This window comes from Cherax quadricarinatus, chromosome 42, assembly GCF_038502225.1.
Source record: "Cherax quadricarinatus isolate ZL_2023a chromosome 42, ASM3850222v1, whole genome shotgun sequence".
Classification (NCBI taxonomy): domain Eukaryota; kingdom Metazoa; phylum Arthropoda; class Malacostraca; order Decapoda; family Parastacidae; genus Cherax; species Cherax quadricarinatus.
Window position 1 is genome coordinate 9,580,525 of NC_091333.1, and position 24,939 is coordinate 9,605,463.

General features: G+C 41.4%; 1 protein-coding gene across 2 annotated transcripts in view; it reads right to left on the reverse strand.

Annotated features, from left to right (window-relative positions):
• Positions 1–24,939, reverse strand: part of LOC128695698 (cubilin-like) — an 88,660-nt gene that overhangs the window by 50,677 nt on the left and 13,044 nt on the right. For both annotated transcript variants that reach the window (XM_070093266.1, XM_070093267.1), the window contains exons 9-36: positions 22,243–22,381; positions 21,234–21,331; positions 20,507–20,630; positions 19,227–19,445; positions 17,627–17,767; positions 16,701–16,882; positions 15,984–16,158; positions 15,182–15,366; positions 14,496–14,658; positions 13,846–14,036; positions 13,083–13,239; positions 12,231–12,421; positions 11,611–11,782; positions 10,651–10,879; positions 10,080–10,213; positions 9,620–9,806; positions 8,787–8,950; positions 8,233–8,414; positions 7,486–7,645; positions 6,150–6,346; positions 5,609–5,777; positions 4,599–4,780; positions 3,871–4,039; positions 3,412–3,593; positions 1,254–1,415; positions 811–928; positions 578–663; positions 150–283 (exon numbers count right to left, since the gene is read on the reverse strand). In XM_070093266.1, the coding sequence (XP_069949367.1) occupies positions 150–283; positions 578–663; positions 811–928; positions 1,254–1,415; positions 3,412–3,593; positions 3,871–4,039; positions 4,599–4,780; positions 5,609–5,777; positions 6,150–6,346; positions 7,486–7,645; positions 8,233–8,414; positions 8,787–8,950; positions 9,620–9,806; positions 10,080–10,213; positions 10,651–10,879; positions 11,611–11,782; positions 12,231–12,421; positions 13,083–13,239; positions 13,846–14,036; positions 14,496–14,658; positions 15,182–15,366; positions 15,984–16,158; positions 16,701–16,882; positions 17,627–17,767; positions 19,227–19,445; positions 20,507–20,630; positions 21,234–21,331; positions 22,243–22,381 (4,592 nt within the window). The remainder of the gene's footprint in view (positions 1–149; positions 284–577; positions 664–810; positions 929–1,253; positions 1,416–3,411; positions 3,594–3,870; positions 4,040–4,598; positions 4,781–5,608; positions 5,778–6,149; positions 6,347–7,485; positions 7,646–8,232; positions 8,415–8,786; positions 8,951–9,619; positions 9,807–10,079; positions 10,214–10,650; positions 10,880–11,610; positions 11,783–12,230; positions 12,422–13,082; positions 13,240–13,845; positions 14,037–14,495; positions 14,659–15,181; positions 15,367–15,983; positions 16,159–16,700; positions 16,883–17,626; positions 17,768–19,226; positions 19,446–20,506; positions 20,631–21,233; positions 21,332–22,242; positions 22,382–24,939) is intronic.

Sequence of the window (24,939 nt, forward strand, 5' to 3'; positions counted from 1 at the left end):
TCTTGTAGCTTTTGAGAATTAGCGTAAATGACTATACTCCTTATGAGACGAGTGTTATTGTATATATGAGTGTATATACGTTTCGGGTAACAGGAGGACAAAGCAACCTCACAGATTTAAACGCTGTGTAAATCTTAAAATTTCTTCACCTGAAGCTGACGGAAGAGTATTCATTCACTAAGTGGACAGTGAGATACTCTGACGACGACACGATGGACCTGGGTACTTGGCTGCCACAGTATTTGCCTCGCAGCGGCGAGTCCACCAGCCCACCGTCCAGCACCTGGAATAATATGGAAGTTAGTGTGTGACAAGCTGGAGGCAAGAATCTCCGACCTCTGTTAAGGAAGCAGTGACCGTCTGAACCGGCTGGAGTAAGCTAGAGCTTCCAGTAGTGTCTTCAGTACCTCCATGCGGTTATCGGGTACTTGTACCAGTGACGTGAAGGTTCCAATATTTTACTTATGAAATCTTTAACTGGTACAGGATACACATGGATAGTATTGACAGCGGTAACCTTACTAATGATTCAACAAGAGAGGGAGGGAGAGAGAAAGAAAAAATAAAGCGAACTTACCGCAACATATTCGTTGCTACAATTAGCGTTGGAAGGGTAACGGGTGAACATGTCCAGATGCACTATATGTAGGAGGACTTTGTAACCTGTTGCCAATGAGGAGAGAGTGTCTTATTAATGTATCATTAGTTATCCACACGTAGATTCACACCACTTGAGTTATACCATGCCCCATCCCTCTCCACCTGATTTACCTGTGTCCTCTTGACCTTTGACCTAATGGGTATACTGACCTGTTGGCGCGTGGAGGTGCCAAGAACAGTTAATCCTAGAGGTGTCTCGACTAGGGTAATGGGGAGATACCAGTTGACCAAAGTCTTCCATGCCCACCTCCACACTCGCCCCACACCCCTGTGTAAGGGGAGAATTACAGATGAATCAAAAGCTTGTTAAGTAGTCCTATAGCCTCTACAAGAGTCATAACTGTATTTCACCGATATACTACCTGCTTTTCTCCTGTATACTGGTTGCATTTCACCTGTATACCGGGTACATTTCACTAGCATTACACACTGCAGGAATCAGTAAAAACTTTGCAAGATTAACTTGTTATTTCATAAGTAAAGAATGACTTACACTTTGTAAGCTTATGACACTAGGCTAGTATATAATCTAGTATATAATTTAGAATAATCTAGTATATAATCCAAATATATAATCGAGTATATAATCTTACCGTGTTGTAGTCTGCCTGGAAGCCTCTACCGTTGGATGATCCATCAGCTTTTAACCTGACGGTGAGGACATTGGAGGAGGCCCTCACTAAGGAAGGACTCGGCAGGCTGTTCCCGCAATGTTGTAGCAGTGCAGGTGCTTCCTCGTCCTCCCCGTCATGCACCTGAGGCGCCAAGGAAAAAAAAAAAGTGCTGCCAGTCGGTGTCCCGAAACAAGAGCGAGGTTTCAAGGTTTCACCGAGGGGGTTAGGGTTTCATGCAGGTTTCTGCATTATTGTAATAAATAGTATAGAAATTAACGAGTATAAGTTGTAAGGAAAAAGTGCTCCATAATCTTCTCAAACAACAAGAAAAAATTGTCTGGGTCTTTCTCCAAAAATTAGGGAATAAGTTTTATAGATTTTTCCAAATTAAATATTTCTGCCCTTTTACCTGTTCCCACCTGAGAAGAAATTTTTTTTCTCTCTCTCTCTCTTTAGCCCTAAGGATTTCTAACTCCTTTTCGCCCTTGATCTTTGTACGTTCAATCCTTCTCAGACATTTTTTTTTAATTTTGACAAATTTTGCAAATATTAGACATCTGCAGAAAAAAAAACTGCTTATTAATACAGAAGAAAAATAATTATACAAATAATAAATGACTATAAAGTAAATCACAAATTTACAGAGACACAACTTACCATTTTCTCCCAAATTTTTTACACAGTTTTATTCCATTTACAGAGAATTACTGTAATGAAATAACTCCCTAAAAATTTCCACTCACAAAATCAAGCACAATAATGTTTATTACACAAGAAAGCAGCTAAATTATTATTTAATGTAAATATTTGGCAGTAAATCCTTCCTTTGATCAAAATTTACCTGGGAAATAAATTCCAGGTGTTCCAAAGTCTAAAATAAATTCTGACTTTACAGGTAATAAAACTGAATTAACACAATAATTTGATAATTCTCCCGGATTCAGTCCCCTGTGTTACGAAGTTTTGGAGGGCTGGGGGGTAAAACACTTGTCTAGGGGTAAATACAAAATTATTCCAAAATAATCAACCTAGGCCTACACAACTGTAACGTCATAAAAGCTTTAAACTAACCTTTCTGAAAGGTCAGTTTAAACTACCCTGTAGAAAAATATACATAGTTTATACAGAATAAATACAACACAGAAACTGCCTTCAACGCATTCCACAGATTAGACTTTTACTAGATGATTAAGGTAAGGACATAGATTTAACCTTATGGGAGTAGCTATACCCACACTCTCCCTCTCAGCCGGCTTTTCCCCACAAGGAAGGTTCCTTGATGTTGGTGAGGGGCTCTTGATTTAGGGAATTGGATCTGTGCTCCAGTTCCCCGAATTAAGCCTGAATGCCTTCCACATCCTCCCCCCCCCAGGCGCTGTATAATCCTCCGGGTTTAGCGCTTCCCCCTTGATTATAATAGTAATAATAATCAGTCGGCTTTCAGACTACTGTTAAATACACTCAAACAGGGCCAATCTCCTTCCAGGATTCACTCAGGCGTAAAATTAAACCCAAATACTACAACCTACGCCTAAACATCTCAACATATAAAAAACACACAACAACTATAAACTAGCTTTATGATATAGCCAGCACTACTAGCTCCCTAGTGACACCAGTCATGTCACTCCCAGTTGGTCGGTCGGGTAATACGTGTCCAGCTGCCGTCTAATAAATGTCCACCAAAGAGCTGATATTATTTATGCAATTATGGTGGATTTTTTCCTTACAATTCATACAATAATGCAGTAACCTGATAACATAGGGATAATTTGGAATTCTAATCCCGGTTAAAACTATCATGTTAAATTTGACCTTGTGTGTGTGTGTGTTGACATGACTTATGTTCGTGGAATACAGTCTTCTATACGTTTTTTCTTTGTTTTGTATTGCATCACATGTATGTAGAGGCGTACAGTTTTCAGTAACATTTAAAGTATTTATAAATAGCACAGTATAGCGTTAATAGTTATATGTTTGATATTTCTTCAAAGCTTATTGGGGGGAGAGAGAGAGTGAGAGAGAGATAGAGAGAGAGAGAGAGAGAGAGAGAGAGAGAGAGAGAGAGAGAGAGAGAGAGAGAGAGAGAGAGAGAGAGAAGAATCCTGAGTTCTCATTAGGATCCTGAAGCTCTTACCGATAAGTAATCATAAGAACAGTTAACGCTGGGCTCCACATCGAAGTCCGTGAAGTTGATTTCAACCACGTGAAGAGCGTCGACTCTGATAGTCCACACACAGTCAGAATGGATGTCATAGTGCTGCGGGTAATTGGGTGAGTGGATACTACCATGGGGTGCAGTGAATAACCCTCCACAGCCTGGGGAGTATATAACTTAATAAGAAAGCAAGTAGTGAGACATGAATGAGAATATGAAACACGGGTAATGATCAGGCAATGAGATAAGGACGAGTTCTCGAAATATGAGCCAAGAATTAAAGAAGATTTAATACAGAGTAACAGGTAATATAAAGTCTGTCTAATTTTACTTCTGTCTAGATAAGTGATAAGAGAATAGTATAACGGAAGGTTCTCTCAACAAACAAGAACAGTACTGTCAAGTAACAGAATCAGCGAGAGTATTACAGTCGCCTACCTCCAGGAATAGTGGTATAGGAAGCGTTAAACCCTTTTCCCCTGACTGACTGGTCGCTCTTCAACATTAAGAGGGCAGTGTTTCCTTGTGTTGTAACTACGGTGGGTCTTGTCTGCTCGTGACACAGCGTAGTTAGGACGGGAGAGGTCATGTCCTTCCCTCCATACACCTGAGGAAACGCAAAGGTAACTTGAATAACTGGTGTTAACTACCAGTATGATAGAGCGCTTACTGCAGACGACGCCTTGCGCAAACCAGACTTGATAAAGCTCTACTAAGAACAATACGTTGTCTCTAGCAGTTTCTAAATTACAACGGAACGAGTTGAGATTAAGAGTTGATTAGGAATTTTATAAAATCATTATGGGGTACAGATGGTGACTCAATTCTAATTGAATGTGTAAATATTTTTTTGAAATCATGTGGTGTGGGATATGAATATAAAAAACAGTTGCTAGTTATGGACGTCTCACGTACATTTTCCTATACCTTATCTCATTTGTTTTCTCTCACAGTTAATATCACACTAACTCTCCCACATTCCTTTATATACACAACTCTTGCAAACACGCTTATACCCCTCTCTCATTCTCACACTAATCTCATTTTCCTCCAGTCTCTCTCACACCTCTCTCACGCCCTCTCGCTTCCTCTGTCGCTTTCTCACAATACCATGCTCTGTCTCTGTCTCTCTCTCGCACGCTAACACTCTACTCTCACCAACCCACCCGCAGTACATCGAAGATACAGTTGCCTGAAGACTCCAGATCGAAATCATGGATGGTTATTTGGATCTTGGTGCCTGGAGCCGTTCTGATGTGCCACTCACAGTCCGTATTGATGGGGTACGCGTTCGGGTAGTTTGGACTCGCAAAGTTACCCGAAGGTCTGGTCCATTCACCGCCACAACCTAGAAAATGGAAGTCTCCCATTGATGCAAGATATCAAGACAGTGGAATCGGTGAAGGGCTCTGGATTCAGGGTTTTATATTACACTCCTCTTCGGATCGAACTTTATTACCTCCCTTTCCCTTCTGGAAAAGAGAGGTAATAATAATAATAATAATAAAAGATAACAGAACAATAAAACAACTGTGGATGCAGCAGCGCATTGCCGATAGCAGAGAAGAAAAATAGGTGCATAACATGCACATTTCGCTCTTCTCAACAATATTACAACAAAAGCGAACGTACACCGTGTCTCAGGTGCTGCTGGGTTGCCAGGTAACACTCTGCAGGCAGTTGCACTACGATAGAAGTATCTATTGTCTAACGTCGTCTCATTCAAAACTAAATAAAGATGGCCGAGGTTGTACCGATAAGTTTACAGGTAAGACAAATATGTGATAATTAGCAAACGTTTCGCCATCCAGTGGGCTGATAAAGGCGCTTGAAGGCGAAACGTGTCCTGAATAAAATGGTCTAGTAACCGCATGTGTCTTACATATATAATGTTGGCGAACTCTCGTATAGCACAAGGTAGTTGCAAACTCTGGATGTTCCCCAGTGTAACTTTCATGCAGTGTGGCCGCAAGTTGCGCATATTCCCACAATGTAACTATAATATAGAAAATAACTGCACACTACAGATGTTCCCACAAAGTAACTAGCATACAGAATAAACACCTATGGCAGCAACACACATAATAGTGTTCCTACCGTACAGCTGTCATATGGACTTGGGTAGCCACACGATGTTAATATTAATTTTTTTCTTTCAAGCAAAAATCCAACTCACCGTTGACTATCCATTCGAGCCTGAAGCCGTTCCTTGCCACAGAATGGTCGCTGATGAATCTGATCTCCAGAATGTTCATCAGATTCGAAGTTGCTATCATCGGAGGCGTGGTCTGACAGTAATGACCGAGGCGTGATCTGCTTCCACTCCATTGTTGTCCCTCCCATACCTGGTGATCGGTGAAGAAATGTCAGGTTTATTTATTTTTAAGTGTATTTTGTTTGTTGTGGTTATATCTCTTATTCCTCCAGTGTGGGTATGTTCAGTAATTATGTATTTCTTTTCTAATAGTTCCTGAGTCTCATTCGGTCAGTTTGGTGCCTGTCAGTATATGTATATCCGCATGATGTATACACAAAAAAATGGCATGTAGTTTTTGGAACGCAACTAATTTAAACACTAAAACGCATATATATACTGGAAAGCATAAAATTATGACTTAACTTTCTAATGTATGTAATAAATGCATTAACAACAGATTATGAAGTCAAAATCATATATAAGTCATTCTTTAAAAAAATCATTACCCAACACAGCTTACCTCAACATAGTCATATGAACAAAGACCAGACTCGGTGTCCATGGATTCTTCTAAGACGAAGTCGCTGAAGGAGGCGTTGATGGAGTTACCCTGAGGAGCCTGGATGGTCCAAGTACAGTTGCGGTTGTGAGGGTAAGAGTCTGGGTAGCCTGGGGTGGTGATGACGCCCCGGGGGCCTTGCAACACTCTGTTGCAGTCTAGTAAAGAAAGAGAAAAATAATCTTCAGGTTACTGTCCCAAGAAAGCAACACTCTGGGTTATTTCCATTTGGGGAGACCCACAACAGCCGGTCAACACAGAACGTGGACAGCAATTGTAAAGAGACATACGTCTCATCCCATCCGGGAATTAGTTATTGATTGCACTACCTGACAATGAGCAACGAGTTGTCCTTCTGGCATAGTGTACATAACCCTGATCTCACTTGATGCGGATGCGATTTAATAACAACAAAATCCAAGCGACTTCGTGACGTATCATTTACATTCTCGAAGAACACAGGAAAGGGAATGTAGCAGTTGGTATATATAAAATACAAGATGGTTGCTGTATTATGTTCCGACACCAGTTTCAGCATGCAACAAAAAGTTCATAAGGACACATTACAAGACAGAAAGATGCAGTGATTTTGGTCAACGTTTCTTGTTATCACAGTTTATCTGCTTCTAAATCACTTAATTATCAGCTTCACATAAATTCTTTTATTTGAATTAAAATATTAGTATCACATATTTTTATACTATCTAAAGATCAGGAACGGGTGGGGTTAAAACCCACGGCGAGTGAGTCTTAACCAGCTGGCCCATTGGGTTACGCACTGGCCTGGAGTTTTGCGGCTTACTTGCCATGGGTTCTAACCCCACCTGTACCGTGGTTTGTTTACAGTTGTGTTATTACGATTTGGTGAGTCATTAAGGCCAGGGATACTAGACACTGTAACAGAACCGAATTCCTGGAATTTTAGTCTCATTCTTACTTGCATTAATTAGAACAGTTAGCCGCTTATTGTGAACATAGCTACAAGATATTTCAGAAACATTTGGTAAGTACCATTGTCTCACAGACGTGCGTATGCTGCCCCATACTCGTGGGTCACTGAGCGTATGCTGTCCCATACTCCTGGGTCACTGAGCGTATGCTGTCCCATACACGTGGGTCACTGAGCGTATGCTGTCCCATACACGTGGGTCACTGAGCGTAAGCTGTCCCATACACGTGGGTTACTGAGCGTATGCTGCCCCATACTCGTGGGTCACTGAGCGTATGCTGTCCCATACGCTCAATGACTCGACATTAGTTTAGAGTTATACATAAAAAATGACAAAACATTGCTTACCTGCTACGTAATTCACCTTAAAGCCTCGGCCGCTAACACTGAAGTCGCTGTGGAATCGAATCCAGAGTGCGTTTGACGACGAATTAATGGTAGTAAAACTATGGTCAGCGTTGCAGTACCGCCCCAGCAGGCGGGACTGCGAGGTACTGCCGTCCCGTACCTGCAGAAATTTAACGGGAAAGTAAAGCAGCCCGGCACTGACTCGCTTCAGTTAGGTAGCTTGCCTGCCTTGTGAGTAAAGAACGAACGATCGGACCTTCACCAGTCTGTGCACTGAATGATCCACACGAGTATACTGCTTCACATATGTAAATAAATAAATCTGACGCTGTGATTTACCTGGAAAAACCCTCCTTCCTGAAAGCTGATGATGTTTCAATATAAATGGTGATTTCCACCGTCACGTATATAAGAAAGGCGCACATGTGTGGTAACTAGAACATTTTATTAAGGAAACATGTTGCCATCCAGTGGCTTTGTCAAGCCAGTGCATAAAACAGAAACATGGCGTGTGTGGGGTGGGTTAGGTCAGGTGATGCACTGGAGGGCGGATCTAGGGGAATCCTAGTTACCGCATGTCTTTTTCACCTACGGAAAGTTGCTGTTCGAAATCATATTAAGTAAGGAATAAAAGAATGTGTAAATTCTGCTCAAAATGCTCACTACCTGACTTCCACAATATAAAACAATGCTAACTCACTTGTTTCAGTAAAGTAATAAAAACCTCACTTCATCTTTAAATCCTACCTCAATAAAATCAAGAGCACAGTGTGGTGTATGCTCTATATCTAAGTCTATGAAGCGGAGAAGAATAGCAGAGCCTTGGGCTGCTGTGATGGTCCAGTAGCAGTCAGCGTTGTGGTGGTAAGGCTCTGGGTATCCAGGGGAGATGATTTCTCCCGTCACAGCAGTCAGTTGTCCGCCACATCCTGTGCAAGGAAGCTAGGTAGTGAATCTTAACATCGATATAAATTATTATTATTATTTAAAAAAGCCCTAAAATCGTAAGTTATCTAGCTCTATGTTAAGTGATGATGAGCTGTAATGCTGATGCTGATGATAAACAGTTAAGATCCACTGACACGGGAAAGAACCACATATGTAGAAATTAATATTTAATAGACTCCTTAAAATGAAGGGAGGGGAGCTTACCTTGATGCTGGTAGAGGGCTCTACGTCCATAGAACTGGAGCTTCTCTCCTCTTCCTCTGATCAAACCTGATTACCATCCATTCCCTGGTCGCTGTCTAACTCTTATGAGCCGAGTGGTTACCCCCACAAACGTAATGACTATGACTTACCCGTGGTAGCAGCGTCCCAGAAGAGCTTGAAGCCCTTGTAGGTCTGGCTGAAATCACTGGTGAACTTGAGGTACAGCTGATGACTGTGGCTGTACACCTCGGGTACAGTTTGGTTCCTACTGCACACCTTCTTCAGCAGTGGGGACGTAGAGTACTGACCGTTCCTGAGAGACAGGGTCAAGATGAGTAAAGACGGGAGGCACTTGGTATCGTTGTAATATTTTTTCATACTGAGAGACGTTTTTGTTCATGTCGTCTATGAATTCACAATTTCTTTCATTTGCTTGCTTGTGTGTAAGTGTGTGTGCAACTACTAATTTGAGTTTTCAAGTATTGAGCTCCAGCTCTTAGGTCTCTCCTCTTATATTTCATTTGGTTGGTGTTCTCTAGCCCCTCTGGGTCAATCGTACCTACTTTTGAAGCCGAGTCTGTTTCCACTATCTGGCCTTCCTCCTTATATTTTCCTCAGAGTGGAAAAGTGCTTTCTAACGTTGTTATAGCTCATCTGAGTAATTTCCATGTGTGTTCTCACGTTGATTTATCTAATATCCAAAAATCTGTCTCTGTATCTTTATCCAAAGACCTCCTCCAGTGATGTAAGCTGTTCAGCTCCCTTAATTCTGGTTGCAGGGGTTAAGTCTAAGCTTTTGTACTCATTTCTAAACTAAGAATATTTATGTTCACTCGATCCTTGCATTGTAGGCCTCCTCATCCCCGTCCTTAAAGCAGTGTACAGAGCCTGGGACGCATTCATATGTATATCTTAGTGATTACTAATTTATAGCCAAAGAAATATGTCTATTATAGTGGCGTCACTGTACGTCTTTCCTTACCTGATTTCTAAAGCATCGTAGGAACAGTCGTCAGCCATCTCCATCTCCACTTCCTCGAAAGTGAGTCGTATCTGCTGGCGTCTGGGGACACTGATTGTCCACTCACACGTACGGTGGTTAGGGTAGTTTAAGGGATAGTTTGGAGAGGTAATCATTCCCACCTGACTGTGGTAGTGGCCTCCGCATGCTGGTGATGGAAGGTAAGTGGTTAGTAATGGTCTAGTGGTGGGGGAAAAGCAGAAGGAAGTTTGTTCTGGTTAGTGAAGGAGACAATGATTCTTGTTTTTAGGAAAATGTGTAATAAATTGGATGAAATCAGGTCTCGTTTATTTTGAAGAATTAAGGAAATGTGATTATTATCCACACAAAAGTGTACATACACATATGTAGATAAACACATGCGCTATTAAAAAAAATATCCCCGGTTTTTGTCGCTCTCTCTCTCTCTCTCAGCACTTACTCCTCGAGGTGTTCAAGCCGTGGTAAGTAAGAGAGAAGCCATCGAGGTTCAAGTTGTGATCAGAGTGGAAGTGGATGGTGACAAGATTGTCTGAAGACGTCATCGTGGGAGGCCTCTGCTGTCCACAGTAACGCCTGGGGAAACAGGCAAACCGTCACCACACATACACACACACACACACATATATATATATATATATATATATATATATATATATATATATATATATATATATATATATATATATATATATATATAACGTATTTATATATCATAAGGGAGAGTCTTAAGCGTGGATTAGCAGTAGAGTTCACTGTAACAAAGATGTGTGAACAGTACAGTGGGAGACCTGGCTTGTAGATTTTGAAATCTGAATAGGGAAACTAAATTGTATGTGTGTGTTATGTACGTTTAGAAATCTTAAACGAGTTTGTGTTTTGGAAAACTCGGATTTCCTTGTGATGACTGACTAGAGCGGTGATCTTTGCTTAGAGATAATTAACTGTTGATGATTCCTATGCACGTATACGTAAGAGTGATAGCACAGGGAGCATAACGAAAGTCAACTTACGTTCCCATCCTGCCCCCCATGTTCGGTATGGAAGTGTTATCGAAGATCTCCACGAAATCATAGTTACAGGGATGGTGACCTTCCAGACTGAAGGAGCTCCAGGTGAGCTGAATAACGTAGCCTGGAGGCAAATCCAGTATCCAGAAGCAGTCAGTATTGCTCGGGTAGGTCTCTGGGCTGTTAGGAGAGTTGATCACACCAGAGAGTTCGCGAAGCACCGCTCCGCACCCTGAGTCACATCAAGCACCCAGAGCGTTAGAAATTTTGTTGAGAAAGCGAATATAAGTTGAATTTCGATTATTTTAGCAATCATTGACCCCAGTAACAGCCAAATTGGACTATCTTAACTATCACTGATACCAGTGATAGCTAAACTGAACTATTTTAGTTATCACTGACACAAATAACAGCCAATTTGAACTTAGTTATCACTGACATTAGTATCAGCCAAGCTGGACTATTTTAGATATTACCGATACCAGTAATTGCCAACCTGGACTATAACAGCGAGACTTTATCACAGTTATAGAGAACCATTGTTGTGGTTGCCAGTGGTACATAGCGAGTGTCACCCTTTACTTATCATACCAAAAACTAATGCCATGATAACCTGAGTTATCGTAGCTGTTATTGATGCCTAGAAACTTAAATACTGACATTATTTTTTTAATGAAGTTTTAAATATTACATTTTAAATCACGAATATAAGGGACTGCAACATTAGCAGAGTTTTAATACGTAAACATTACTGTGACCGGAGCAATACACAAATAACCCTGACATAGGAGAGAGAAGTATGTATTACAATACAAGTATGTAATACAAGTATGTATTTAGAACAATACACGATGTGTATTGTTCTAAATACATACTTGTACAGTCTCTATAAAAAGAGTCAAACACACACAAAAATGGACAAAATACCGCGATAGAGACGTCACTCGTAGCACCAAGACTCACTGATATCAATGGTGGTGAAGTTGGCCACGAAGCCGCGGTTGGCGACGCTGGCATCAGTAACGAACTTGAGCCACATGTGGTTCAGTTGTGAACGGATCGGATCCGGCCTGCGGGTCTCTGGGCCGCAGTACTTGCCCAACAAAGGAGATGAAGCCCTTCTGCCGTCACGAATCTTGCGCCGACAAGAAAGGAAATATTACAGTGAATCAAGTCTCGGAACAGGTGGGGTTTTGAACCCAAGGCAAGTGAATCCTGGGACTCGCCATGGGTTGAAACCCCACCCATTTTCTGATTTGTTTACAATAGTATTAGTAAGATATCGTGAGTCATATAATATAGTGTATTGTACATGTATAGCACGATAATATGCAGAACGTTATAAATATTTTTCTTTCCAATCACTCTCTGATTTCACTCTTACATTGAACAGTGACCTCGACAGATTAAGAAATTTTCACATATACAATGAAAATCATTTGTTTTTAAAAACGATTCCTATGATCTTTTTTTCAGCATCTTATGGCTTTTAAAGACTTCTGGAGGAAGGCTTTCATGAAGCATAAGCTACGCTGTCAAAAAAAAAAAAAAAATGAGTTCGCGACCAAGTCGTGGGGACTCACCTCAACGTAGTCGTACACACAACGTTGCAAGAAATATGATTCTTCAATGTCAAAATCAGTAAAGTTGAGTATTATGGCTGTTCTCGGAGGCGAACTGATACTGTACAAACACTCCCGGTTGTGAGGATAAGGACGTGGGTGGTATGGCGACCTGATTACTCCTGTACTGCCACTTATCTCACCTCCACACTCTGTGTGTCAGGATAAATATAAAGGTTAATTGGCCATTAGTATTGGTGAAAGATCTTGAGACAGACGATCTTACGCTTAACGGTTGCAAGACTGAAAGCCTAAAGGTCACAAGCCTGATAAATTAGTAGCTAAGTCCTGCTTTTCTACCTAAGCTCTTTTTAAAGTTTTCCAGTAGAATTAAGATAATGCGTAAGTGCATCCTCGACTAAACATGTACGCACTTTCATGGTGCAGGAGTACTGTTATGGGAAGGTAACTCCAATTCCTATCATCAAGAGCCCTTCATCTGCATCAAGACACCACCTCTCCCTTTGATTAATAATTTGTTATGTAACAGAAACTACAGCTTTGCTGAAACGAAACCTTTGCAGTTCCGGTAGCTACCGAAACATCAGTGGAATACTTGACGGTATCCTCATTGCCCTACTGAAGTCTCCTATTTCAGTACCATGTATGAAACTCATTCTCTGTGATGGAATATACCAGGAGGATGGTCCAAGAGGATGTTCCGGGGGTCAACGCCCCCGTGGCTCGGTCCATAACCAGGAAGCATAGCAAGCTTTCGTGCCTACTACCCTTTCATACAGACAGAGTAGACTTGCAGTGTATCGCTGACGTATAAAATTCTATGTACTAAAAACAAAATCGTGGAAGCCTCACCTACTTGGTAGGTGGCGGTGAAGCCCCGCCCGCTGATGGAGTAGTCAGAGTGAAAGATCACGAAGAGTTGGTTTCCTGAGGAGTGGACGGGCAGCGGGGCGTTGACGCCACATGTCTTGCTTATAAGGGGGCTGTCTGCGCTGCCTCCATCATGTATCTGTGTTGGATAGTTACAAGAAGGATTTAGAAGGAATATGGAGGAGACACACATGCACAAACAAACAAACAAAAAAAGGCCAGGTGTTTATCAACAAGTGCCTTTGACAGATAGTAACTACTACTAATACTACTAGTACTACTATTACTACTACTATTGCACAAGACACAATCCCACAGGACATATGTTTACCGACAAGTGCTTTTGACAGCCCGTAACTACGCACACTAAATCTTAGAAATAAATTTTAAAATTGCCTAGCCACGGGTGTTATCCTGTCCACTCTTAGCTTTGTCATCAAGATTTCACGAATAACCACCATCTCTTTGAGATGTGATGTAACAATGACAGGACGCACCTCATCCCTACCAAATATATTTCCATCAAGGCGGATGTCCTGATCAAAGGCATGGGAGCTATCCCGTGAGTTGCATGACTTTTACATAGATAATTCGGAAGACTCACAAACAAACCACGGTACGAATAGGGTTAGAACCCACGGCGAGTGAGTCGTGAAACTCTAAGCCAGTAACCCACTCGGTTTAAAACCCACCCATACAGTGGTTTGCTTGCAATCTTGTTATTACGATTTCGTGAGTCACTCACAGAAACATAGTCGTAGCGGCAGGAATGATGACGCTCCAAGTGGAAGTCGCTGAAGTTGAGCTGAATCGTCTCTTGGGGAGGCACGCGAATCAGCCACTCACAGTGAAGGTTGTGGTGGTAGGCGTCCTCGATAGTCGGCGCTGAGAATTGAGCCATGTCGCTGGTCAGGAGGCCTCCGCATCCTGGCATGCCTAGGAACAGTGCATCACATTTTCAGTGAAAAATAAATTTGCAAGATAGTATGATAACCTATTTTATGCATGAAGGTATCTTTTTAACTGTAAGATGCCAGATACCAGCCATTTAGAGCAAACTTCTAAATTTGCTTGTAAAAGAGGAAACAAATTGTAAACACATATTCGGATGTGATTTTGTTAACCTTTTGGGGCCTAGTTCGTAACCCTTTTGTATATCCATATTCTCTTACGCTATCGTCACAGGATGACTGACCGCCTATCTAGAGTCTACCTAGAGCGTCCTCCGGGGATCAGCTTCCCTGTGGCCCGGTCCATTACCAGGTCTCCTCTCCACGCTGTCACTGCTGCCCACATGCAGTCCAACGTACGAGCCGCAACCAGGGGCTGGTCAGGTACTGGATATAAGGTGCACGATAAACTAGCGCCACCGGCTACAAAATCTAAAAATCTTACCAGGTTCAGCGCTGAAGGAGATGTGGAAGCCGGTGTCGCTTAGTGAGGAGTCGGAGTGGAAGTGAACGAGAGCTTCAGCTCCTGAAGTGGTGACAGGCGCTGGTGCCTGGCTGAAACAGTACTTGCCTAGACTATGTCCATCCTCCGTGAGGCCGTCTCGGATCTGAATCATGCAGGGAAGGTAGAACAAAAGTTAAGGGTAACTGAGGTAGGTTTTGTATGTGGGAGTGACTGGTGTAACTGTGTGGGACTGGCAAATGTTGCTGTGTGGGAGTGACTGGTATAACTGTGGGAGTGACTGGTGTAACTGTTTGAAAGTGACTGGCATAACATGGTAGACAGCAGCTCACTTCAATTCACAACAAGCCCACAGTTTGGAGGGAAAGCTTCAGATGACGTTCCGGTCCATCCTGGACCGTCATGAAATCACAGATATCACTTGATAATGGTCCAGGATGAACCGAAACGTCACTCAACATTTCCTCCCAAAATTTTGTCTCAGTTATTAATTGTTCCAACCACAGTATTGTGATTTATATTCTTCCCAACTCGCCTCAGGGATGCAAAAGTTGGAGTGGGCATCGATCTGCTGAAGATCTACAAAGAGCAATTCACCTCGAAGTCAAGGCATTTTGGGTATTTGATCTGCAAAAGCCCCACGAAGAGCGTGGAAGGTAGTAACTCACCTCAAGGAAGTCGTAACTACAGTTGGGGTGGTGTTCGATCTGCAGGGTTGCGAAGTGGAACTTGATTCTCTTGCCAGGCTGCACTTGCACGCTCCAGTAGCAGTCGCGGTCGGTGGGGTAGCGGCCAGGGTACCCTGGGGAGTTGATGGAGCCGTACTCCAGCCCATGAATTTCTTCCCCACACACTGGGGAGAGAGACGAAAAGCAAAGTTAGCAAGTGCAGTGGAAGTTTATATTCACTGAGAGGTGTGTATCTCTCGTGTATATACATCGAGAGGTGTGTATCTCCTAGTGTATATACACCGGGAGGAGTGTATCTCCTTACATACATGTTACATGCAATTTTCAATAGCCTCGCGTATTCGATAATTTAATAAAAAGAACATGTAATACAGTGAGAGATGCATGATAGAATTGAAATATATTTTTATTATAAACACTGATCATGGGCACAAATGAACGCACTTGGAATAAAAACGAGAAAGTACAGTATATTTTGGCGCTATATTGACTACATCCTCAGGAGACTGCTGAACAGGACCTCAGTTTGCTTCCGAGAGTATTTATTTTTTACTGCATACAGAGTGAGTGAAGGACAGGTGGAATTCATCTCAAAGGAGATGAAATGCACTTCACTGGAAGAGCGGAAGGTCAGGGGAGACATGCTCACGGATCCGTCAGGTGGACTCCTTGATATTAGTGGTTTTATTCTCAAGGCGCTGCATGATCTCTACATGATCCCGTGACCCCCCAAAATTAAATAAATTGTGCATGAACTCATGCACAATGAGTGCCCACTCACCTGGATCTGTAGCGTTCCAGGTGAAGTTGAAGCCGTAGCCAGCCTGAGAGTGGTCACTACGGAACCACAGGTAAAGTTGGTTGTGGGTGCTGATGATGGTGCCATTGTTGCCAGGAAGACGGCTGCCACAGTACCGACCGATCATGTGGGAGTTGCTTCCTGGCCCATCATGGATCTAAGAGAAACAACACAAGCTTTGGCCATGACGAACTAGGGAGCATCATTTGGTGAAGGTGCGTTTGACGCTGATGTCTCGAATGTTCTGTTACTGTGACAACTTCAGCAAACATAAACTTGTAGAGATTACAATTTCTTAGGTTTTCGTATATCATAGTTTCCCCACTGAAGATACATATACTGTATTTTCAGCCATTAACAAAGAGCAGTTCTCACTCACTGGTTTATCAGGTTTAAAGTTCTGCTACACGAGGATAATTAAGGAAGAATGTCACCTGCACACCACCACCAGACAAGGATAGTACTTCAGTCGTTAAAATAGAGACTCAGGTAAACTCTCAGAATATATACACTGAGAGATACACACCTCTTGTGTATACACATTTACTCTCCCATTGCTTACATGTGGATCAGAATTTTACAATTATAGAAGATTATGGTGTTTCAAAATCACACACACACACACACACACACACACACACACACACACACACACACACACACACACACAAAGAGTTTTAAACACGAGCGATACCTCACCTGCATCCAGTCATATCTGCAGGAGCCTCCCTCCAAGTGGAAGCTGTGGAAGGTGACGTTGATAACTTTGCCTCGCGGGACTGCGAAGACCCAGGCACAGCTGATATTGTGATTGTATTGTGTACCCCACACCTCTGGATACGTCACCTGGCCTCCAGTTCCCCTTATACGGCCACCACACTCTGTAAGAAATCACTATGTAAAAACCTCTAAGCAGTTGATGTAGGTGTAGCATACGTCCTAACTTTCTGGACAGTGCTGGTATCAAAATGTTACAGATACACAGATTTAATAAAAAAAAATGTAGAAATCTATTGAGTCGGAAATAAAAAAAGGGAAACTGATACATTCTATCCATTTGTAATACACGAAAGTATTTTCTATTTGTGTAATCAGATTCAAGAAGGACTCCGGTAATTTACTTTTCAAGTCTGTATTTACTATAGAAAAAACATGATATAAATGATAACACTGTGGACTGAAGATATTTGAAATATATGGAAAGAGAAGACATAGAGTAAACGGAAAAGGCTTTTGACGGCCGTTTAAAAAATAGGATATTTTTATAGTTTCATTCTACGGGCGGCAGATAAACAAAATTACAGCGGCACATAATAAGTCCAGGGAGAGCCCCCTACCCCCCAAAAAATCGATGGAGAAATCAGTCATCGTGTCCAAAGTTGCATGTAATGTATACTTTTATCCTGAAATTTTAGGCCTATTCTTCTATTAAAAAAAACTAGACTTTTTTTTCCTATTTTGTGGAGGAAGTCTGAGAATCTGTTAATATAAAATGTTGGTCGCGAAGAAGAAGAAGAAGAAGAAGAAGAAGAAGAAGAAGAAGAAGAAGAAGAAGAAGAAGAAGAAGAAGAAGAAGAAGAAGAAGAAGAAGAAGAAGAAGCAACAGCCTCATCGCTACGACTTACGTTGATTCTCCGTTTGACACCTGTCACCTGTGTGTGTGGCACGGCATTGACAGGTGAAAGAGTTGACACCCTGGGTGCAAGTGCCACCGTTCTGACACGGACTGCTGCTACATTCGTCAACATCGACCTCGCAGTTACGACCTGTTGCACAACACAAAATTCAACTTAGTTTTCCAGAGTGCAAAGACAATATACTATAATAAGTGTGGCTCTTTGATTGTATATACCCCAAGATGTGTGAATCTCTCAGAGTATATTGTATATACCTCATGGTGTGTGAATCTCTCAGAGTATATTATATTATATATACCCCAAGATGTGTGAATCTCTCAGAATATATTGTATATACCCCAAGATGTGTGAATCTCTCAGAGTATATTATATTATATATACCTCAAGATGTGCGAATCTCTCAGAGTATATTGTATATACCTCATGATGTGTGAATCTCTCAGAGTATATTGTATATACCTCATGATGTGTGAATCTCTCAGAGTATATTGTATATACCTCATGGTGTGTGACTCTCTCAGAATATACGAGCTGAGAGTTTGCGTTAATTGATATTATGAGAGCAAATTATTTTCGACTGTCAGTGTCCGGTTGACTTACAGTTTCAATGGCTCACTTGTAGTCGCTAGATTTCATACTTAACAGACTAACTCATCTCTTGAAGGGGCATTGCAATAAGGGATTTATTTAACAAAATTTATACCAACGTTTCATAATTCAAATTTACAAGAAAAGTTAACCTAGCAACCAATTATAACTTTGTTAAAGCTTACCTTATGCAAAACAGGTTAATTCACTTAACCTAGGTCACAGTTTGCATAAATTTAATCAGTTTTTTCTTGTTGGTGACGTTGTTCTTCAGATTCTCCAGGTGACACCCGCTCATCACGGTGTCAGAGTCAACGAAACAACGCCACAAAGGCCTCACCTATGTAACCCGGCTGGCAGATGCAGGTGTAGGTACAACACCACAAAGGCCTCACCTGTGCAACCCGGCTGGCAGATGCAGGTGTAGGTACAACACCACAAAGGCCTCACCTGTGCAACCCGGCTGGCAGATGCAGGTGTAGGTACAACACCACAAAGGCCTCACCTGTGTAACCCGGCTGGCAGATGCAGGTGTAGGTACAACACCACAAAGGCCTCCCCTGTGTAACCCGGCTGGCAGATGCAGGTGTAGGTACAACACCACAAAGGCCTCACCTGTGTAACCCGGCTGGCAGATGCATATGTAGGTACAACACCACAAAGGCCTCACCTGTGTAACCCGGCTGGCAGATGCAGGTGTAGGTACAACACCACAAAGGCCTCACCTGTGTAACCCGGCTGGCAGATGCAGGTGTAGGTACAACACCACAAGGGCCTCACCTGTGTAACCCGGCTGGCAAATGCAGGTGTAGGTACAACACCACAAGGGCCTCACCTGTGTAACCCTGCTGGCAGATGCAGGTGTAGGTACAACACCACAAAGGCCTCACCTGTGTAACCCGGCTGGCAGATGCAGGTGTAGGTACAACACCACAAAGGCCTCACCTGTGTAACCCGGCTGGCAGATGCAGGTGTAGGTACAACACCACAAAGGCCTCACCTGTGTAACCCGGCTGGCAGATACAAGTGTAGCTATATGGAGTCTGTGTACAAGAGCCTCCGTTTAAACATGGTTGATTGGCACACCAGTTGGTAGTTGGTTGCACCTGGCCACCCCCGCCACCCGAGGGCGTGGAGGTGGGCACACACCCATGGTTGCCGAAGCCTGACCCTTGGTACCCGGGCGGGCATACACACTGGACATAAGTCGACGATATTCCTGAAGAAACAGAAGGTGAGTATCAGATTTTATGAAAGAGAATTAGGAGTTAGCTTGTGCCAAATTACCTCAGGTTGACTATTCTTTAGTATCGAATTTCTCACAAGATTGTTTTGGCTCCAGAGATTTGTGTACATGGTAAAAACACCGCTCATGTCTCTTTTACGGGGACTTTCACCTTCGTTCACATGAACGTAAGATCGCTGTCACTTGACAATGAAGAAATAAAAACATTTCGCCCGGTGCCTGAGCTTTAACGATCAGAGAGACGACGTTTCTCTAAACATTTTTTAAGAACCTACTCACAACAAACCCGCTAAGACTTAGCGGGTTTGTTGTTTCCACTTCCACTTAGCGGCTAAGTGGAGGTGGAAATTGGCCAACATTTCAGATTATTCAGGAAAAATTATGCAAAACCAAAACGTCGTCACATTACAGTATACACATCTTTTTTGTATTAATAAAATTGGATACATCAGTATTGCGCTGCCACCTCACACTACCCTGGCTACATAAAAACTCTTCGAGGGGGGCGGGGGGGGTGAACAACTCTCGGTCCCAAGAGCTGGAACTATCCAAACGTACCCACCCATGTTCCCATGGCGTTTTATGACCCCTACGGGCTTACCCATGAATACAAAAATAGCAACAACAACAATAATAATAAAAATGATAATAAAAATAATAATTATAATAATAATTACAATAATAAAAATAATTACAATACTACTACTACTACTAATACTAATAATAATAATAATAATAATAATTACAGTAATAATAATAATAATAATAATAATAATAATAATAATAATAATAATAATAATAATAATAATAATAATTACAGTAATAATAATAATAATAATAATAATAATAATAATAATAATAATAATAATAATAATAATAATAATAGTAATAATAATAATTACAGTAATAATAATAATAATAATAATAATAATAATAATTACAGTAATAATAATAATAATAATAATAATAATAATAATAATAATTTTTTGGAACTTTCACTTGATACAACTTGATTCTGACCAACTTAGACTCACTTGGATCGTCGAAGCAGCGAGCTAGGTAGTGACAGGGTGATCTCTGGCAGGGTGAGGGAGCAGGGACACAGGTGACACCATCACCAGTGTACCCTGCCGCACACGGACCGCAGCGCCGACCACCCTGCGGGAGGCGCAACAGGATCAAGTGTGGAACAGGAGACGAAGGATTGAGCCTTCCGTCACGGATCGCTCTGTATGACCCACACGGGTTTAATGCTTCCCGTCAAGTAAAACAAAAGCTTGTGATCTTAAGAATGTTGATGACTTTTCCGCAATGTTCTTTTTTTTATGCTATTTTATCGGCAATTTTCACTAAAAATAAAATAAATATGGTTAAAGGAGTAAAATGGAATTCAGTCAATAAAAGAATTCAGATGTATTTTTTTTCATTCATTAGAATATTTACTCCTGTTCTCTCTCTCTCTCTCTCTCTCTCTCTCTCTCTCTCTCTCTCTCTCTCTCTCTCTCTCTCTCTCTCTCTCTCTCTCTCTCTCTCTCTCTCTCTCTCTCTCGCTCTCTCGCTCTCCTTCCAAAAATATTCTATGCAATAGAATATCACTTCTAAGATGACTAACTCTTCCACTAACACACGAGTAGATTGAGTGAGGCACTTATGTAGCACTCAAGTGTTGCACAAGTGTTGCACAAGTGTTGCATAAGTGTTGCATAAGTGTCTTTCATCCATCAACTCGCAGGTCTTCCGAACCACTTATATTCCACTCACGAGTGTGTTGTAGCAGACACTGTAGGGAGAGCATCCTCCGTTGTTTCCGTTAAGACACTCATCTATGTCCCGACACACGAACCCGTTACCTGTGTAACCTGTCAAACAACAGATATATTAACGGCGCTAGTAATAATATATTTCTTGACGTCGCTGCCTTGACACGTCACACATTGACATACGTGATAAAACGGTCGCCTTAATTCCGCTACTTGCATGTAATTCACCTAAATCAGAATACATGTAAAGAGCTGAGAGTACGTGACACGGAGACAGAGTCAAAGACGAGGACTGTATAGTCTGGAGTCACACTGAGGCCCCCAGTCAGTGTGATACTGGAATATACTACACTCATCTTCTCCCTTGAACTGCTTCTGTCTAGATTCTTTCATTCCTTGGTCAGTTTTCAAGACGTTTATTTTTAGATAAAATCGAATACATAAAAAAATATGACCAAATAAAATATATATTTCTATATAAATAACATCTGGAGATCATCACTCGCTTCTAATGTATTCTTTAAATAATTCACACACATTACAGTAATAATATACTAATGCAGGGAAATTCAAAAGCAGGTTGAAAACAGCAATAGTATGTTAAATATAATTTCGCTGTAATCGGGGAAAAAATCATATTGGTCAGGTAACTACACACAGTCAAATGAAGTTCTTTCCTTATTCTCTCTATGAAAAACAGTTAACTAAATTTATCTAAATTCTTAAGTAGGTTTGATATGTTGTTTTATTTTAAATTATGTTGAATCATCTCTCTTTTTTTTTTTTTTTTTTTTTTTTTTGAAAAAAATAATACTGACGTATCGAAAATTTGCATAAATTTAGTCAATTTTTTTTTTTGCGTTGGGATTATACAACGCCCTAAAAAAAAAAGATTTTTTGAACGTCATACACGTCTCTGTTCCGTTATAAACTTTCGGGTACTGTACGGACTCTCTGGTATGCTATGGGTCCTCGGGTACACGACTGGGGTGGCCGGGTACGGTACGGACCTTGCGGACAATGTCCACAAACGAAGCCGCCAGGAAAGTTGACACACTGGACAGGAGGATCTGAGGAGCAGCGAGGGTGACTGGCGGTGCACTCGTCCACGTCAACACACGCTGGGGTGTCCACTCCTGGTTTCCAGCCCTGAGGAAGGAGAATGAAGGAAGATAGTTTTTTTTTTTTTTTTTTTTTATTCGCCGGTACTCTCCCGGCCCGGGTCTTTTCCAAGTAGTGGTGACCCGGCCTTGGCTCCCTATCTGGGGAGTGTCTCGAGACTTAAGTCTCCCATGGGAGGAGGTAGGAAGATAGTGAAAAGGAATAGAAATAATTATAAAGAATTATTGAAAGCAACTGTCAGAAGTTCACTATGGATGTAGGGAATATTCTATACATCTTTGAAACTTAAATCCTACAATATAAATTATTATTTATATATTATATATATATATATATATATATATATATATATATATATATATATATATATATATATATATATATATATATATATACATTGAAGCATATATGTGAGCAGTATTTAGATAAAGGTAGGGAAGTTTTTATTGCATTTATGGATTTAGAAAAGGCATATGATAGAGTGGATAGGGTAGCAATGTGACAGATGTTGCAAATTATGGAATAGGTGGTAAGTTACTAAATGCTGTAAAGAGCTTTTATGAGGATAGTGAGGCTCAGGTTAGGGTGTGTAGAAGAGAGGGAGAATACTTCCCGGTAAAAGTAGGTCTTAGACAGGGATGTGTAATGTCACCATGGTTGTTTAATATATTTATAGATGGGGTTGTAAAAGAAGTAAATGCTAGGGTGTTCGGGAGAGGGGTGGGATTAAATTATGGGGAATCAAATTCAAAATAAGAATTGACACAGTCACTTTTTGCTGATGATACTGTGCTTATGGGAGATTCTAAAGAAAAATTGCAAAGGTTAGTGGATGAGTTTGAGAATGTGTGTAAAGGTAGAATTGATGAAGGAAAAAAGGTGAGTTCTGCGTTGAGGTATATGTGGAGTCAAAAAACGTTATCTATGGAGGCAAAGAAGGGAATGTATGAAAGTATAGTAGTACCAACACTCTTATATGGATGTGAAGCTTGGGTGGTAAATGCAGCAGCGAGGAGACGGTTGGAGGCAGTGGAGATGTCCTGTCTAAGGGCAATGTGTGGTGTAAATATTATGCAGAAAATTCGGAGTGTGGAAATTAGGAGAAGGTGTGGAGTTAATAAAAGCATTAGTCAGAGGGCAGAAGAGGGGTTGTTGAGGTGGTTTGGTCATTTAGAGAGAATGGATCAAAGCAGAATGATATGGAAAGCATATAAATCTATAGGTGAAGGAAGGAGGGGTAGGGGTCGTCCTCGAAAGGGTTGGAAAGAGGGGGTAAAGGAGGTTTTGTGGGCAAGGGACTTGGACTTCCAGCAAGCGTGCATGAGCGTGTTAGATAGGAGTGAATGGAGACGAATGATACTTGGGACCTGACGATCTGTTGGAGTGTGAGCAGGGTAATATTTAGTGAAGGGATTCAGGGAAACCGGTTATTTTCATATAGTCGGACTTGAGTCCTGGAAATGGGAAGTACAATGCCTGCACTTTAAAGGAGGGGTTTGGGATATTGGCAGTTTGAAGGGATATGTTGTGTATCTTTATACGTATATGCTTCTAAACTGTTGTATTCTGAGCACCTCTGCAAAAGCAGTGATAATGTGTGAGTGTGGTGAGTGTTGAATGAAGATGAAAGTATTTTCATTTTGGGGATTTTCTTTCTTTTTTGGGTCACCCTGCACGCGGTGGGAGACGGCCGACTTGTTGAAAAAAAATAAAAAATAAATAAATATATATATATATATATATATATATATATATATATATATATATATATATATATATATATATATATATATATATATATATATGTGTATATATATATATATATATATATATATATATATATATATATATATTTTTTTTTTTTATTATCACACTGGCCGATTCCCACCAAGGCAGGGTGGCCCGAAAAAGAAAAACTTTCACCATCATTCACTCCATCACTGTCTTGCCAGAAGGGTGCTTTACACTACAGTTTTTAAACTGCAACATTAACACTCCTCCTTCAGAGTGCAGGCACTGTACTTCCCATCTCCAGGACTCAAGTCCGGCCTGCCGGTTTCCCTGAACCCCTTCATAAATGTTACTTTGCTCACACTCCAACAGCACGTCAAGTATTAAAAACCATTTGTCTCCATTCACTCCTATCAAACACGCTCACGCACGCCTGCTGGAAGTCCAAGCCCCTCGCACACAAAACCTCCTTTACCCCCTCCCTCCAACCTTTCCTAGGCCGACCCCTACCCCGCCTTCCTTCCACTACAGACTGCTACACTCTTGAAGTCATTCTGTTTCGCTCCATTCTCTCTATATGTCCGAACCACCTCAACAACCCTTCCTCAGCCCTCTGGACAACAGTTTTGGTAATCCCGCACCTCCTCCTAACTTCCAAACAACGAATTCTCTGCATTATATTCACACCACACATTGCCCTCAGACATGACATCTCCACTGCCTCCAGCCTTCTCCTCGCTGCAACATTCATCACCCATGCTTCACACCCATATAAGAGTGTTGGTAAAACTATACTCTCATACATTCCCCTCTTTGTCTCCACAGACTCCTAAGTGCACCACTCACCCTTTTCC